At 38.8% G+C, this 19105-nt stretch overlaps 1 protein-coding gene across 1 annotated transcript; it reads right to left on the reverse strand.

The window, feature by feature from the left end:
* Nucleotides 1-2652: 2652 nt before the first annotated feature.
* ube2q1 (ubiquitin-conjugating enzyme E2Q family member 1) lies at nt 2653-18610 on the reverse strand. Its single transcript, XM_084720308.1, has 13 exons — nt 17908-18610; nt 17404-17508; nt 15138-15260; nt 14749-14802; nt 14292-14432; nt 13514-13598; nt 12902-12962; nt 12720-12810; nt 12566-12624; nt 12328-12376; nt 11899-11994; nt 9246-9312; nt 2653-5925 (listed from the first exon to the last, which is right to left on the reverse strand). Exons 1-13 carry the CDS (start codon nt 18064-18066, stop codon nt 5894-5896), a joined length of 1122 nt encoding a protein of 373 aa, XP_084576434.1. The 5' UTR covers nt 18067-18610; the 3' UTR covers nt 2653-5893.
* Nucleotides 18611-19105: the final 495 nt, after the last annotated feature.

A 19105-nucleotide genomic window follows, 5' to 3' on the forward strand; every position in this document is an offset into this window, starting at 1 on the left:
GGTTTGATTCCTGATATCATGAAAAAGTACATTCTGGGTCACGGTTTGAGTGATTTCTAACATCCATAACTGTCCAGGCTACATCAGCATGATCGACCACAGGCTCAATAGGTCACCCTGTTATCTACCATGGCCCTCCAGCTTCTTATAAGAACTGATGGGGATTGATTCAGCTATTTATCACCAACCCGACATCTTTGATAACAGCGGCTTGCCAACCCACCATAACAATATTTGACTCGAACACACTGATGGGAGAATATGAGCATGTCCATATCAGACTGTGTCTCATCAATAGTAGTCCTCTCACGGAAATAAATGACCTTATTATTCATTCATTCAACCTTGAAGGAAATGAGATGGTAAGAGCAGGGATGAGTGTAATAATGGAGCAACCAACTGCTGACTGATGTTACAGGCAGAGAGGAGATCTAGACTGTCACCAGTGAAAAAAAAAACAATAGCCTGGAGTTACAAGAGTGCTCCAATACCATCTAGTGGTGACTTCAAGCACACACACACACACACACACACACACACACACACACAAAGTGGAAGGCCTTGAGTAGGTGTTGGGAAATGACAAAAGAAAATATATTTGCACAAAAACAAGGGAGGATAAAATCAATTAATCCCACTCATCCAGCCAGCACCCCACCTGTTCCAGCCGTTACCGTCAGGAAGCTGTTGTAAATCACTGTCCACCAAGACAAACTGGTCGCCGCAATATAGATCCTGAACTCCTCAGGCTTACCTCATCCTCTGTCCTCTGGGGCAAACTGCACCATCTCTGTCTTCTTGTCAGATGTTTGACTGTCATATGTGATATTGCAGCCATACACTGTATTTATTGTTGTTTTACACTGTAAATGTGTGATGTGTTTATGGATCAGTGCTGCTATAAACTGAAAACAAGTGCTGTGGGTCATTTAAGTGAATAGAATTTAAACCTGTCATTTAGCTACATAATGTGGGTACGTGTTTTCAGTGATCACACCTGATTTTTAGTGTTGGTGTGTACATATTCAAAGTATTCTCATTATGTTTTTTACTACACAATACAGAACAAAGCCACAGCTCATTGGCCACATTTGTCATTTACTGACAATCACCTGCTATTTGATTAAAATCACCTGTGGTTTGCAACCAAGATGTCTGTGACTGTGGCCTCATTGGTGTGGTAACAGAAAAGAAAGAGAAGTCATAGCCTGTTCAGTTCACCGACAACTGGGTGAAGTGGAAGAACTGGAAAACTGCTGCAACCAAGAGGGTCACAGTAGTTTTAGTTTGATGAGGCAAACTTTTTTGAGAGTAATTACAATGTAGCTAAAATACTTTCAATGAGAGTTTGGTAAACTACAGGTCTTAGGTAGTTTCCAAAGTTTCTGAGTTGTAACACTTTGGTTTTTAGTAGATCTTTTTCACAGCAGCTTTTTTTAAAAAAAACATGAAATAAATAAATTCAGGTGTTATCAGTGATACTAATTAAGCTCATTTTCCATTTAGAGAAGCAGATCTTTTCAAATGAGCCAACATGCATAATAGCAGCACCCTGACTCTGTTTGACCTCAATGTAGCAGAATCTTAATTAGTACCTGTTTAAATCGCTGTTTCGTGCCAAAATGGCTTGCTGTGGAAAAGGTCTATAGCTCATATAATATGAGCATCACAGGCTTCAAGAGCACTAACTCAGTTTCTGTGACAAAAAGGACAGTTGTCCCCCTGGGTGTTGACAGCAGCACTGGACAAAACTGAATCTGAATCTTTTGGCAAAGAACACCATCTACTGGAAAACACAAGAAACAGATGATCTACAAAGTCAATATACATATTTGGGTTCTGTACATAAATTGTAGGTGGTTCAATCCTAAAGTGCTTCCCACCCACATGCCGATGTGTCCCTGAACAAGACATGAACCACAAGCTGCTTCTCATTTGGAAGGAAAAAGGTTCTGCTGAATTGTATTTCACTGTAAAGACCTTTATAGAACTTAAATAAAAACTTAAAGACTTCTACTATATACACAAAAGGGTTATTTCTCTCAGTTTTGGTTCACAAATTTGTTAAAATCCATGTTAGTGAGCATTTCTCCTTGACCACATAGAGCAGGTCATGACTTTGCCCTTCTGGGAAAATCTGGGAAATAGCCATATATCAGTGTGAAATAAATGTCTGATTTAAGATGAAACTGCACATTTTAGGGTGGCCTTTTGTTGTGACCAGTCCAAAGTGCACCTGTGCAATAATTGTGCTGTTTAATCAGCATCTCTGTAGGTCACACCTGTCAGGTGAATGAATTATCTTGGCAAAGGAGAAGCTCAATAACAAACATTTTAACAAGTTTGTGAACAAAATTTGGGTAGAGTAAACATTTTGTGTACATAGAGGAAGTCTCTGATATTTTACTTAAACTCATGAAAAATGGGTGAGTGTTTTAGGATGTAATTAGTATCATTCATGACACCTGTTAACCATCTTGTTTTATATCAATATGGCTGCCATGAACTACGATACTTCTGATTCCTACTCACAGGTAACACATTTTCATTCAGTACTGGAGAGATTTTGGGTAGATTTCTCAACCAGGAAACATTTTTTTTTTTCCATTTGCTACTGCCTCTCATTTTTCCATTATGACATAATAAAAGAGATATTTCATAAAATTCTTTATTCATAAACTTGATGCAAGTTTACAAATTATTTTACATGGTCAAAATCACCCTTGCAATGGAAAAAAATGAAACCAAACCCAAAGCATGCTAACAGTGCATAACTTTATAACCCGGCCACTGCAGTTAATGAAGCAAGGTAAAGAACCCATAATCAGGCTAATTCAGACCTCAGACCCAAATATGTTGCTTGCCAAAGCAGAGAAGGTTTTTTGTTAGTCAGACAACACGAGTTGGTGTAAGAGAAGTTGTTATTCAGTGCACAACAGACTGAGTACACCGTTATGTTCCAAAGGTCAGGTTAAAAGATGTGGGCTTACAATTGTTCTGATGGCACACAAATCTGAACTGCTACTTTAGTTGGGAGTCCTGGCATCTTTTAAAAAGGTAATCCAAGCAGGTAGGATGTCTTCTAAGTCCATGTGTCTCATATAGTATCTGACCTGGTTCAATAAGCAGCACACAGAAAACTTATCCCGTGTACTGATGTAGGAAGTTCGGTAAACAATTTATGAAAAATGGATACATCTAGTCATTTTAAACCACCTTACCCAAACACTTTGCCTTCACCAGCTTGGGAAAAAAACACTCATTGATATATTGACATGCAAAATACAGCAATATCAAAGAGACAGGGTAGACGTGTTCTGAACCCCTCATCAAGCGCAGGATAATTTGAGGGTGGGAGTGAATCCCTGCTCCACGCATCCGATCATTTCACAAAACTTGCTTAGTAATTATTTAATCAACCTCAACGGCATTCAGAAAATCTACGTGTGTGCAAGTAGGCGGCAAAAACACACTGTGATGCCTAACTGGTAAAACAGGGAGTTTGCTTTAAAATGGCCCAAAAAAAGATCGACACATTCAATCTTGCGTTTCATGACGGTATTCTGAAGCAATCCTTTACAAAGTCGAGTGTGCAGTATGTATTCCTGAGTTTGCTTCTCCAGAGAATGCAGGGGTGGGCTCGACAAATGTGACCAGAATGAAGTGATTAGTACGTTACCGATGGCATCACAACAGCTAACAACCATGCCGATGAATCATAGTTATGGTGAGATTTCGCTTGTGGTGAAACGAGAAAGGAGGGTGACGCTCATCAATGTCAGACGTGCTGAACGTGAACAAGCGGTACGTTTTCTACTCATCTCTACCTGTTTTGGAGATACTGGTGTTGTGACTGAGGTTGATGTCACTGAGAAAATTCTAAAATCAACTCAAAAAATGAGGAATGACTGTATGAATTAGCATAACTAAGCTTTCTATGCTGGTTTTTTCAGGACAATATACTTAAAACAATGCAAGTTAACCACACAATAGAACACCCACAACAAACGTGTAACTGCATTAATTGGAATGCTTCACACAGTTTTTCTGCATATTATTCACATTACATCAAAGACCCGGCACGCTGAGGGGTACAGCAGCGCTGAGAGTGGTTATGAATAGTAACCAGAGAGGTGGTAAAATGGGAAGAGCTGGGTCCTTCCTGTGGCAAATCTCAACCAATATTTATCAAACCTTACACAAATATTCTGGAAAACGGAACAGACTCCAGTCAATCTTCCCAGGTGTGAAGCCAGAAGGTATGTGGTCGAGACTATTGCTGTGAATTTGAAACTCCTGGCTGCGGTTTAAAAGCAGCCATGAGGTCAAGGAAAAGTCAGAAGGTAAAGGTCACTTTTTTTTTTTTTGTTTCCCCCAGACTGTTACGACTGCAGGGTTGGCAAAGTGCTGTGGATGTGAACCAGCTACAAGAACTAAGCAGGTGACTACACGGTTAAGCTGTTAAGACTAATTTTTCTTCAGTACAACAAAACTCCACAAGACTGTGTCTTCGCTGCATAGCCTTACTGAGGTTCATCCGGTTTGAGTGATTAGATATGAAAAGCCAAACCTCTGGAATGCCGGAAAACAGCTGTGTCTATGCCATTATTGTTACGGCCATTGTAGTAAAGAAGTGCCATCAAATAAGGGGAATGGTACTGTCAATGTTGCCAATAACATGAGGATTACAAATCAATATAAAAAAAAAAAAGAACAAAACCGCAGTAGTCATTAAGCTTACATAAGAACATGGCGTACTTTTGTTTCCTTCTGCAAGAGTATCCATGAAGCATCATTTTCTTATTCTAAATGGGTCTTGCAGTGCCCCTGCTGTTAATAGTCAAGGGTATATAGTAATACAGTCTCTGCCCAGCCAAAGACCCAGACAAGGTTACATTATAAACAATTAAATCCTTTTGCAGAAATACAAATTTACATGTTTACACGTGGAGTTAAAATCAACTACATTACAGTGTGATCAAATCCAAAGACGCCCCTGCTTTCCCTGGTCATGTTTTTTGTGTTGCCAGCCCAGCCACACACCAAACCTCTCCTGCAGGGAGGTGTCCAGTTGCTGGTTGTGATGATGACGATGACAGTGGTCTCCAACTTCAGCAGGATGCTGTTCTTCATTATGGGCTGTCCCCCTACCCCCAGGCTGCAAAAGTCTCTTCCTCCCCAACCTCAGGGCTTCAAGCTTTAAAAGATAAGAGGTTTGAAAGCAAGCTGGCCTCAGAAGCGTGTTATTCCAGAGGAGGGATCTTGGCATTACAAAGATAATACATGAGCACAATATTACACAGGCCGTCCATGGAGAGAAAAAGGCAGGGGTATGTCCCACTGCCAGCATTTAAAATGTCCTTCCCAGCCAAAACTGCATCGTATCAGGAAATGTCGCATGCCATTCTCAGATCCAGTCTGTGGCCAGAGAGGCAGTGTCCGGCGACTGGAGCGTCACGCTGCTGGATAAAGCCATGCCGCACCTTTCAACTCACAGCCAGCAAGTTACCTTGGCATGCTCAACGCCAAAACCAAAGGGTGAGGGTGACTTAATGCAATATTTAGTCCACCTGGAGTACGGGATGAATGTCGCAATGGAAAAATTAGATTGTATAAGACAAAAGATGTACAGAGCGATAAATATCTGAAGAGAGGACTACCCTCGTGAGTAGCTCATGAGTTTGGATGTAAATTTCAGGTGGGGGGCGTGTGTGTCTGTGTTCATGTGCTAGTATCTGGGTGGTCGCTGAATGAGGGATTTGGTTTAGAGTTCAAACTCTCATGAAGAGAACATAAAGATTTGCAGGATAAAAAAAAATATTGGTCTCAAGAGGGAAAAAGAAAAAAAAATCGAAGACATGTGGTCCCAGTGCAGGAAAGGCAAGAGTCTCTTTTAGCCGTCCTCCTTAGGGGGTGTGTACCAGCCTACAGGGCAAAAAAAACACAATAAAGAATGACAGTAAACAAAAACAACAATCCACAATCAGCAGAAGCCTGCACTACAAAGCAAGTTCCTCATACCCAGGATATCTTTTTGTTATCTGGCACCACTAAACCTAACAAAAGCAATCATGCCAAGCGGTCACATACGGGTGGTTATCAACACAGTCAATCAATCCAGGGTTTCCTAGCCATAAACATGCTCACAAAAACCGGGTAGTGTGTGCAACATTTGACAGTTGCAAACATGGACAACTCTACTGGGAGCAGAGTAGTATTTTTGCAAACAAATAGCAAACTATAGTATTAGACGAGTACAAAGAAATATAACATAATCATCATCCAGGCTAAAAGCAACACAGTTACAGCTGCCAAATATGGGAACGACAGCGGGCATGAAATCACTAACTGTGTAAATAATACTACATCTATTTTACAGAACGGTTTTTAGGATACTAAAGACTCTTTAAATAAGTTAAAATGATCATAGCATTCAAACAAATATAACAACATTGATCACAAATCTAAGCGGTGCAAGACATATCAGTGCTCCATCATTAGGAGTAGATCTGACTATAATTACATTTGTGCGTCCCATTACATTGAGTTGCTTAATTGCATTAAGGCATGTATGACAATTTTAGCCTTGTTTTTTTGGGCTGCAACCCCAGCAGGGTAAAGTGGAGTTTACAGATAAGTTCTGACTCAGAAATATATAATTTAGCATATTTTTATGATCAGCTGTCTTGTCATCTGAGCTGCAGCCCTCTCTTCAACCCAGAATAAAATGGACTTGGAAGCAAATAAAACCATAAATTCAAAGTAAGTATGAAGTCACCTTACTTTCATATCTTATAAAGTACAACATGTATTAAGTTTTAGTGCATCAGACATTCTCTGCTAACACTCTACAAAAACACAATGAATTAGCTTCACTGATCTCTGAACACTTTACCTCCTCACTTCCATGATCTGCAAAACAAGCTCTGAGATCATCTTCTACAAATGGTGATGCCCAGAAGTGGTGTAAATCATCAGTTTCATAATGATACAATATTAAAGTGGTTCTTTAGACTATGATATGATATCTGCAGAGCTCACACAGTCTGCCATAATATGATTTCGATTCAGTTCAATTCAGGTTTCTGCGATCAATATCAAATGTCCATTTAACAGTTACATTCATGTCAACTCACAAAAGGCAACTAAATTGCGGTTTGACAGTTTTATGACTGAACTTTTCCAGACACTTGTGACACAGCTAGGTCATGGGAATTTCAAAATAAAACCATATCTTAAAGAGGATAATATTGATATTTTCACATTGCAATCAATTATATTGGAATACCGAATTAATATACTGATCCAGATCAGTGTATCATTACACTCCTAATGCTCAGGGCCACATGATGCATGTAGCACTACGAAGGCTCTGGGAAACGGGGCCCAGCTCTGTTTAGTAAGATTTTCCAAGAGAACTGATTGATCAACTTGATCTCTTATTTCAACCATGCCCTGCTTTGGAGCAGGTTAGGCATTCAGCACAGGTTACCATGGCAGTAAGAGGTGAACGACCACCAAAGGACTGAAAACCTCACTAACCCCTAATCCGTAGTACAGGCTCCAGGTATCCACCACCAATAATATCATACAGATGATTTTTGCATTCTATCTGCCTCAGTGGCTTGTAGCTGTATTCCCAGCCATGTCTAGTTAGTACAAGAACCAAAACACCAGACAGAAGGTGTTCAGTGAACAGACCCAGGGGCACATGTGGTTCAGAATTTTAAAAAAAGATTCAGCTAGGCTTTCAGCTCTCAACTTTTATATTCTTCTACAAATATAGCTAAATGTAGCCTGACAGAATGAAAGTAATTTACATATTTTCACCTGTGCTTCTGGTTTTTAAAATGCAGTGTGGTGTTTTCACAGAGGTCAAGGACAACAACCAAAATTTGCAACAATGGTTACCTTTGAGCAAATACCTTACCAGTTCCATTTCTCCAATAAAAGCAACTTTCACATGTGAATTTTGATTTTTATCCTGTTGATTCTGTTGTCAATTTTATATCAAACTGCATATCAACTGAATTTGACTTGGAATATTATTCTTTCATTCTTCTAGCATGCTTGTAAATAAATCATTTATAATGATCAAAGTCATGAAGCATTCAGTTGATACAGAAATGTGCAAAGTCTGTGAAATAATGATATAAAATCCATTACTGGACCTGAACATTAAATTTTGAATGACAGGCATTTAGTAAACAAATTCAGCAAGCTAAATCAATTAATTTGATAGCCGTTAAGACTATTATTTAGGCCATTCGTCTTCCATAATAGAAGGTATTTATGCACTACTTTCCTGACATACTGTATAGTCAATACGTCTACACCTTTGTGTCAGTTCATTGATGTCAATTAAGCTTCTCTGAAGCAATTTATTATGTATGTATTTTGAATAATACAAGCACTAAATAATATTGACTGTTAAACTACCTGTCTTTTTTATTATGGAGTTTAGTGCATAGTCAATGTTAAGTTTAAAATACACATACAGTACAGTTTGCCAATTTGTTTTGCTTCCAAACTCCTTTCTTAATATGTTTCACACTCCAGAAACACTTCAGGCTTAGCTGAAGGCAAAAGCTCTGAATAATCCAGTGTTTACTTTTACTTTTTTAATCACCGTTCATTTTATTAAAATCTATCTGTCAAGAGTCCTGTACAAAAGCATTGGTTTTAAACAAGAAGAAATACCTTCTACCAGAACTTTCCAACTGTTCTGGAAGATATTTAGACACTTGACAAAAACTTGGTTGACACCCGTGGGTGTTTTTTTTCCTTATGGGCTCCAATAAACCTCTACAAAAGCTGTGGGCTACATTTAAGATCAAAGATCTTAGTGACCTAAATATAGATAATGGTAAATGTGAGCTGTGAAATTGCATCATCAGTAACAGACTTTAACAGTCATGCTGACAGCACAGCCAACATGACATGGTTATCATTTAAGTATGAATCTAGAATAACTGAATGGTGTTTAATTACAAGCATGTTGTACTTTAAGTTTGTATGTGTATTACTGTTATCTATATGCTCCTAAATCCCTAAAACCACTATATCAATCACACAACTTGAGGGTAATAATGTGGACTACATGTATGTAAATGCTGTCCATGTTTGCTGCATACACAACACTACGAGCACTAATTTCGCTCAGCTTTGATGCATGGGAGGGATTTGGTTTCAGTAAACAATGTCAGTAATGCACTCTGTATGAAACTGGAGACACAAACACTCACCGTTCTTTTCATGGATCTGAACCAGGGATTTATAGGACTGCTGTGCTCTGGCAAGATTGTACTGGTTCTGCATTAAAAGATGAAAATGAAGTCAACCTTAGAGCGTGCACCAGTTTTATGATGACAGTACAGAACAGGAAATGGCAATGACAGCTGTTTTTTACAAGCAAAAAACAGAACAGCTTATCTCACTATCTTCAGTTTCAAGAACAAAACCCCAGTGTGTGGTGCAGGATAATGAACACACATTCCCCCCTCATCTGACCATTCATGCCACATTGCTTTCATGCACACCTGGCCATCAGCATTCATTGAGGACCTGGCTCTGCACTTCTAGTACCACACGACGGCTAAACCAACAGATTATACAAGACTTTGTACAAATTTAGAGTAGATAGTTACACACCTGGGGCAGTAGCACAAAGATGGATTTTGTATGCTGTCTCACTATTGGTTTGATCAAAGCCACCATCCCATACCAAAATTTATTCTTTGCACAATGCTGTCTAGTTCTTGACTATGTTAGTTATGAAACATTTGCCATTAATTCTGGGTAAGTTAAGACTTTTTTTTTTTTTTTTTACCAATCTAATAAGCATGGCTAACAGCACAAATTGCTCAGGTCCCTTCACTCCAGCAAAAAAAAAAAAAAAAAAAAAAATGTTTGCACTTCTGGAAAAATTCAGTTACAGGGACATTTTACAGGGAAAATTCAGTGAAGAGCATAACAATAAAAAAAACTGTTAGTAAAATAAAATCTCAACTGTCACAGAGTAGAAGTGGTGTGGCTTCTTAATGTGGCAGCACTTCTGCTTACTCCTCCGGTTCAGGTTAGTTTCCTGTTGCAAAAATGACTCACAATGTACACTATATGCATGTAAATTTCCAACATGTTACTGCGGTACCTAAACACTTTCCAAACTTATTGCTCGCTAAACAAAATCATTACCAAACCACAATTATTAGATATGCTTTCTTCTTGTTTAACATTTGGTGCCATTGATCAACAGGAGTGATTAATTGTTTCCATGGAAACATGGCTCTTAGCTCTGGTCAGTGGGCTACATTTTTAGGCTTACAATAAGTCAGTTTTTATTTTTGTGAAACTTTCACAACAGAGCAGTCTACAATCTTTATGAAACTGGCCTTAAGTAATGAAGTAAAATACAATTCATGGCCAAGAGGTGTAAAAATTGCAATATCTACAGTAATGGCTTGTGTACTCAGGAGGTGTCAAGTCAAGTGTTTTAGCCACCCTCACACATCTGAAACAAACCCACCTCTATTTTTAATAAATACAGCTGTCTATACATAGGCCAACACTGTATATGTGAAACTATAAACCAATACACAATTTTCCACATCAAGTCTATTTTCTTTTGTTTACACATGCAATTTAAGTGGTTGAGTGTTGGACTCTAAGCTGCCTTAACTCTTGTTACCTACACCCAATATTTTGCCTGAACGCTTCTTGTGTTGACACAGGATGAGGACTGAAGCTGCTCTTTTTATCTGTTGTTTTTGCTGGGTTGTGTAGACACTGTGCAAGGCTGTAGCAATTCTATAGTGACTCTACAGGTTTTAAAGAAGCTGCATGTTCACATTGTCATACTTAAAGTGACACTGACAGCCAACACACCAGTTTCTCATAGGTCACTGCAGAAATCTGAAAGTGGTATGTGTACAATTCATACACTTTAGCCCCTTAAAAACAAGTATTTTCACCTCCATCAACCTGCCAGTGACTGCAGATGCAGTCTGCAGCCTGTATGGCTAAATCTTGCACATTTACTTGACTTTAAGTGATCACGTTAATTAATGTGCATAGTTCCTTCTTAAAATAAAATAAACATGAGCATAGACACCCAAATTCTGTTAGGCCTATGTGAAAACTTTTTGGAGTCCAATTTTAAGATGGCTGACAAATTAAAAAAACAGATTGTTCCTTAATAAAAATAAATAAATAAATCAGATACTCATTATAATGCTAAGATTATACAATAATAGCCTAAAGAAAGTTATGACCATGTGTCCATGGTTAAACAGATTTTATAAAAAAATAATTTTAGTAGCTGTTGTGAGAAGCACTCAGTCAGCTGATTAAAAAACCTCTTACATAAAAAAGATGCAGAGGTTTAAATGTAAAGAAAAAACATGCACATTTTCCAAATTAAATTTATCCCAGTAGCAAATTATGCTTACTCAGCATTTAATGGATTGAGAATGAATGAAAGCAAAACACATCAATCAAAATGTATGGCACACCAAAATAGGATCTGCATTTATAGATCAGAGCCTCTGACAGAGACTTAAAAATATCTGTTTTCTTAGTACTCAACTAATCAAACTCAGAGAAAAGCCTACAGATGTCATAAAAAAAGAGCAAGTACAAGTGACACCAAACGCAAACTGCAGAACAGAAGGGTAAGCATCTACAATGGTCATTCCAGTGGTGACACCCTGCACTTGTCACCACACTCCAACTGGATTAAAAAAAACACCACAGCATAACAAGCTGCCAGTAAGAGCCAGGGAACCTGGCCTCTGTGTCAAAGCACCGTCATCCTGGTCCACATCATTCATAGTGTGAGCTCAACATTATCACAGGACATTTCTTGACTTGAAATGAAACCTCTAGTGCTTCCTCACTTACTTTATTGGCTCCAAACTGCACTCTGGCTTTTCCTTTGACTAAAGTGGCATTGATCTGCATGATGACAGACTCAATGGAATAGGCACTGCTCCAACCCTGCAATCAGGAAACCCAATGTCAATGAGGGTAGGTTTTAAAAACGGATGCAAATACACTTCAAAGTAATATTTAATACTATGCAGCACAATTTCTCATTCATTTACAGATAGAATTTGGCACTTTTCATATGAATGTCCAGTTAGTGTTACCCAACACCATGTTTTAGCCAACAAAGTAATAGCTATAAGCTAGCATGGGGATACATGGCAACGAGGGCGTGCAATGCTTCCATGTAGGTACTGCTGGCACAGCACACACACTGACTGGACATCCAAATAAAAAGTGCAGAATTTTCCCTTTACGATTTTTTAAAAAATACACTTGACATACCTGTTTGGTGAGAAGTTCCATGCACAGGGCACCTCCTCCAAGAACATAACTAAAGGACAGAAAAAACCTTATCAGACAAAGGGCTATCACAACCACACAATGAAGTCCTTGCCCAGAATAAAGAGACACTCTTTGATTTCACAGTGTTTCATTCAAAATCAACTTGAAAAAGATCAACCGGGATGTAAAAAAAGAAAAAGGAGAAAAAGGGGAAAGTGCAGCAGCTAAATTAACTCACCCTCCAGAAAGCACAGGTGAAACCACCCGGACAAATGGTGGATCAAAGGGGAAATTATCCTGTAGAGACGACCAGCAAAAATTGTTAATTTGCAGACTTCAAAGACTCCTAAGTGGTGTTTCAATTTCATGAATGCACAGTCAATTTTACTTACTTTATACGAGAAGTTTAGTAAAATGTAATCCATTCCTTCTTTTTCCTTTAGGACCTGTAAATCACTGTGTAAGGGGCTATCTGGATCCACCCTGTTGGTCATTAAATTATGCAATCAGTCTGTGTTTATGCTACCATAAAGAAAAAGAAAATTTTGTGACTCAAAATCCTGAAGTTACTTACGTCCTTAGTTTGACGTGCCATTCATACAGGCTGTCGTTAACAAGCTCGACAGAGTAGATACCTACAAAACAAATTGATTAAATAACAATCATCAGATGTCTCCCAATGCAAAGTCAAGTAAAAACTGCAATTATCTAATCTCACTCATTCAAAAGGTGAGGAATTTCTACCAAATGAAAAGTTTTAAAATTAGTTTCTGCATAATTTTCTAAAATTTAGTTTGTGCTTCATTTTTCCAAGAATATATCTTTATTCAGCTGACATGGAAAGTTTGTCAATGTGCTTAACAGAACACCAAAGGGTGTAGTAACCTATAGAAGTGCCACCACACCCACTTGAGGGTGGTGCTGATCCCAGAAGCCCAAGTCACAAAGAGTTGGGTACCTTTTAGATTCTACACAACCAAACTCACTCTTAAATGTTTATCACAGACTATGTGACTGTCATGGCTCATGTTTTGCAAAGTCTTATGTTCACTATTCCTCATCTATAACATAAAGAGGATAGAACTGATGATTATTATGTGTGAGGGTTTACAGGTATGTGTTAGTTCCCAGTGGTAATTTCACTCAGATCTGTAACAAAGAGCAGACCTTCATGCAGTGTGCATACCTGTCTTGTAACTCTGAGACCTGTAGATCTCTCTAAGCTCCTTCATCAAGCGGTCAGAAGCTTGAACCGAGCCAGACACAGCACCCTACAAAATACAAAACAACAACTGTAGCAATAAAGACAAAGAACACACCTTTACAGTGAAGGTAAACCTATCATCTGTGCTCAATGTGGGCAAACATCAAAGAGAAAGCTTTATCCTACTAGACGTCAATATTTATATCAGTGCTCCCCTTGAGAGAATGTTTCACTGATCCTCAAAATATAAAGAAAGTAAAATAAGGGCATGAAAAGCATACAGCATTGGTTCCATAGTTAGAATGAAATTGTATTTGACACATTTCAGATACCAAAACAGCCCCACAGCTAAGCCACTGAACAGGATGATGAGCAAACTGAGAGCCCTTCTCAGACATAAAACAAATCTTTATATAAAAGTTTATGCTGCCTTGAGGGGCAGGAGCAAAGAGAAACTTGAAGCTGAGCTGTATATGCATTGTAGGAGCACACTGAGAAATAACACCAAATTCCCTATTGTCACACATGTCAGTATCTGCCTTGTTTCTGAACTTTGTTATTCAAAACATTTCCCCATTTGTGATCAGAGTGAAGCAATCACTACTGACAAAATGAGTATACAAAAATGTGCAATACACATTAAATGTAAGTTTCAACATCATCTACCACAGTGCAAAGTTAGGTCCTAGAGAAAATGTGTTATCAACAAGAAGCCCCTTGGTGCCTCAAAATATATGTTCTTTACTGAATAAAGACTTACATTCAAGTGGTCCTGCCTCTGGTTCTTTCGGATCTTCTCGAGGATGGCCAGATTCTCCTTCTCTATGCCATCATCCTCAGACTTCTTCCCATCCACAGGCTCCTCCTCTTTCATTTCATAGTGGTCCAGATCCTCTATGTCCTGTTGGTTGTGATTTGATATTTTAAAAATATTGTCCGGTTCTTAAGCAATAAATGTAACATAAAAAGTGAAAAGATGTGCCAAAAGTAGACTAACATTGTAACAAAGAAAATACTATCAATGCAAATATCCACAAAAATCAACTCAAAACTAAAGACAACACATGTATGTGTAATAATGTGTAACACTGGCATCTTTATGAAACAATATGCTTTCTCAATACTACTTTCATCATACTAGGGTGCAGTTCATTATTGAGCATCTGGCACAATCTCCTAAGAAACATGAGGTGTTTAGATCAAAGATGAGAACTCACTTCTCCCATCTCCTCCTCCTCTTCTTCTTCAGATGTGACCTCCTCTGTCCCATGCTACACACACACACAAACACCACAAGCAAGGCCTTATGTCAAGCTGCAAAAAGAGACTCAACAAGCCCTTTTTATTTTACATACACCACCTTTTACTGACCATGACCACAGGAAGAGTTTATTGATCAGCTTAGAGAACAGCTTTATACAAATCACCAAGGCCCTGTGTAATGTAGGCTGCTATTTCATTACTGAGCAAAAGTGGTTGGAAGTGCATAATTGAACATCCTAATTTAAATATGCATGGATGATTACTTAAAAAGTAATCAAATACTGGCCATGCTCCATCTGTGCCATAGGGAGATATTTGACAAGCACTAACTAGGCAGCCTTGCCTTTCGGTCTTGTCCCACAGGGCCTGCAGGCAGGGGCTGGTCCAGCATCTCCACATCTGGATGTTGGGGAAGGTTATACAGCCGACAAAGGTCACAAATGAGTTTCTTCAACTGCTGCAATAGCTAGAAAAAACAAACCACATAAAAAAGGGGATACAGTTAGATAAACCATTCAACACTGCAAATGCAGCTACACCACAATGCCACATGGCAAAAGCATGGTGGAAGGCATGAGCAATAGTAGATTTTATATATCATATGAGCATGCATCATTAAAATAGAGATTTTGTTACATTACAGATTCCCAAATGAAAAACTAGCAATTCATGATGGAATGAGACAAAAGATTAGGAATACATTTTTCACCAAGAAGTGAGATGCAGGGCATTCTGCAACTGCAGAATCATGTAAAAACTGTAAGTGCAGCAATAAAGTCAGGGCTAGTTACTCACATATGACTTCAAATTGAAGATTTAAACATAAGACACTTATTAAAGTAGTATCGCAATATAAATGCAAAAACACATAAAACAAGAGCGCCCATGCAAAAAAAGTTACGCAGCATAATCATTAAGCTGCCACCAGCTACTGTGTTCTGCTTTTGCATATTTGGTGCAATTCAAATATAGGGTACCGCTAAAACATCTGTGCAACAGTAAGAAAGGAGATTGATCTTATCTATCTGCATGAAAGCAATGTTTGTCCCCATTGCATTCCTTAACTGAATATAGACAAAGTTATGGTGCAAACTGCAAACAAAAAAATCTTCTGTCCAAAAAAGCTGACAGCACTTCTATAAAAAGCATATTTTGTGTCCTACAAACAGAGCAGCATGAATAAGTAGGCTAACTAAGCTCAGGATGTCACACCACACGTAGGATTACATAAGAATCTGCCAGTCACAGACATTTTGCCCTCAAAGGTTGTCCAAATGATCTAATGACATGACCATTTGGACTGCTGCAAACCTGCATGTCTGTACTTGCCAGTTATACACATTCATTCAATTCCCTAAGTAGCAAGTCACACACATTTATGCAGCATATGCAAGCTGTTTGTTTATGCTTGAAAGCCCATAAGACGCCTACAGCCCATTTCACACTAAAATGGCAAAAACACTCTAATTGGTAGAGTTATGTATTAGCAAGATTCTGGCAATTCAATACATATCACAAAACAGGGGTTACTGCACATTTTCTTTCTATCCACTTTTGTCATAGTATACAAAACAAATCTTTGCATATAGCGTGAGAATTTTTGAGAATCTATCCAGAATCACAAAACATAATACTGTGATTCAAGTGTATTGAGAATTTACCCTTATTAACTAATTCAGCTTGGTAAAAATCTTGCCTAAATGATTACACAGTGTTTTAAGACAAATACTTAATGAAATGCGGTCTACAATACAAATACACAATCCATAAATAACCATAGTATTTAACACAACAGTCCAAAGTAAAGGAGAAGCGCCAAAAGATGATTTTGCACCACAATTATCTGCATTCTTCTGATGAAGCCCAAGACAGCAGGCTGACATTATGTCCCAATGATGCAAAGAAAATGCTCCTGCTGAGAGGCAGCCTGGCCAATACTTGTTCAGCCACGTAATTCAGTTAAGTCAATTAGTTTTAAACGTTTTCATTAAGTCATATGAAAATCTCTTAAACATACTATGAAAGCATTATTACTGCAGCTACATCAACTGTTTTAACATACCTGAAGAAGAGGTCAGCTGGGTACAAGCATGATCTAATTGGTGTTCATATTTCTTAACTTTTCTGCTGCATCACATGACAATTTGTCTTGTAGTGAGCACTCATAGTTCCATAATTTTTTTGTGTATGAATTAAAGGCAATATTTTGGATGACAACTTTTTTTTAAAAGGTAAAATTAGTACGATTTGTCCAGGCTATTCATAAACACACCAGAAAGATAGTTGAGTGTTCAGTCCCATTCCCAGGACATCAAATACAGATGTCTTGAATTGGTTAAGGGTCCCAATCACAGCAAAATGATGAGGGAAAACGAAGAAATACAGGCAGAGGGCAGGGTCTCTACAGAAACAACTGCTACAACCACACACTAATAGTGGTTCATTAGAAATGACTTACACGGACTATTTTATATCAGTCCATACATTGTTTATTATTACTATTATTATTATTGTGATTTTAATGTTAACATTAACTATGATTAATATATATGTCAGTAGATTATCAGTTTTATTCAGTGACAGTGAAAAAAGGAAGTTGGGATAACTACCAGGGTGCTGCCTTTTCTCACATCTTCCAACCTCTCCAAAACTTGCGCCAAGCTCGGGTCATCAGAGTCCACAAACCATATTGGCGGCGTAGATGGATAAGATTCCTAAAGAAAGTGGAGGACAACAAGAACAAGGCGGTTACATCAACACATTTGACCTATATACTGCGTGTCGCAGGGTTAAACAGAGTCAGTAAATAACGTAGAATCTGGGTTGACGACATTAGCATTCAGAGTGCAGTGTTAGCTAACAGCTACGGTTGCTTTTTAACACTATGTAGCTAATGTTGGATGATCGGAGCAATAAACCCCTTAACTAAACTGCGTAGTTCCCAATGACAGTGGTTTAGGAAACTACGCAAAACATGTCCCGCATAGCATCAGATTGAACAGTTGTGGAGGTAGCCTGCTACCTGGCTAGCAAGTTAACCAGCTAACTTTAGCTCGCTAACGGCCAACAAGGGAAGTGTATAAATCCCGGCAGTTGTGATTCTGACCCCTTACCGTTATGTTACAGTGGATAATTAACAGTTTTTCCCCAGTAACATTAAACTGGCAGCTCAGCTCGTCGGGCTTCCAGTCAATGATCCTGAATCGTTCGTGGTTTGGATCAAAAATGGACTCCAAAAACTTCAGTTCGGCCTTCAGCCCCGACACCGACATCTTCCACGCATCTCCGGCTGGGCCGCTGGGGAGGGGGAGAAGTCGGGACTTAGCTTTTAGCTAGCTAACGCCACAACGCAAATTTCAGGGAAAAAAAGGTTCGAGAAAGTGACCAAGGGGTGAGGGTGTACACCGGTAGATGTAGCTGTGTGTCCAGTGCCAGTCCAGTCAAATTTCAGCGCAGCCGGACAGATCTGCTGATGAAGTAGCTAACGGTGGCTAGCGTTCAGTTAGCATCTGAAAACAGCGCAGCGCCTGGCGAGATGCTAGCTAGCGAGTTAGCGAGCTAGTCCGTTGTTGTTGTCTTTCCGTCTATTGTTGTTGTCTGCCTGTGATAACAACAGTTTAAGGCTCTCCCGGTGTTCCGCGATCGTCTCCTCACAGTCCCATCGGACAGTTCCTCATTAGTTATTTCAGCGGGGAACAATCATGCCACCTCCACGATCTGAACTTATATCCCGCTGAAGGGACAGTGTTTTTCATCCCGGTGTGCAACTGTAGCTGGCCTCTTGTGGGGTTTAAAGATGGCGTTCTGCAATCTGCCCGTTCCCGCAGAATCCCAGCATTCAGCGCGTGCTCAATTTACTTGACGGTTAGAAAATATAGGAAAGTTTACAGCAGTGGGTTATTTAGATATATTTGTATGCGGGACAATGACTTCACCGTTGTTGTAGTTTATTTATAAGAGAAAAGAACAAATTTCCTGCCTCAGATAATGCATGTTACAGAGGCACACTGGTGCACAGAATTTGGATAAAACTGTCCCTCTCTACTGAATCATTTTGTTTTGGTGCCACAAAGATGGCTGAAATTATTTAGACTACGTTTCCATGGAAACAATGTTTGTTGCAGTGTCAATCACAAAGTGGGACTTACTTAAATAAGTATAAAGCACAGACTCATTTTATATTTTGTGTTTACTCACTGACATGTACAAAAAATAGTCTATTGCTACGTAAATTGTTTACCAAGAGCTTGTACATTAACATATTTAGATGTCTTTTGTTGTCCTCAAAGGGAAATTCATCTTGCTCAGGTA

This window comes from Lutjanus erythropterus, chromosome 1 (genome assembly GCF_056507025.1).
Source record: "Lutjanus erythropterus isolate fLutEry1 chromosome 1, fLutEry1.hap2, whole genome shotgun sequence".
Taxonomy (NCBI): Eukaryota; Metazoa; Chordata; class Actinopteri; order Lutjaniformes; family Lutjanidae; genus Lutjanus; species Lutjanus erythropterus.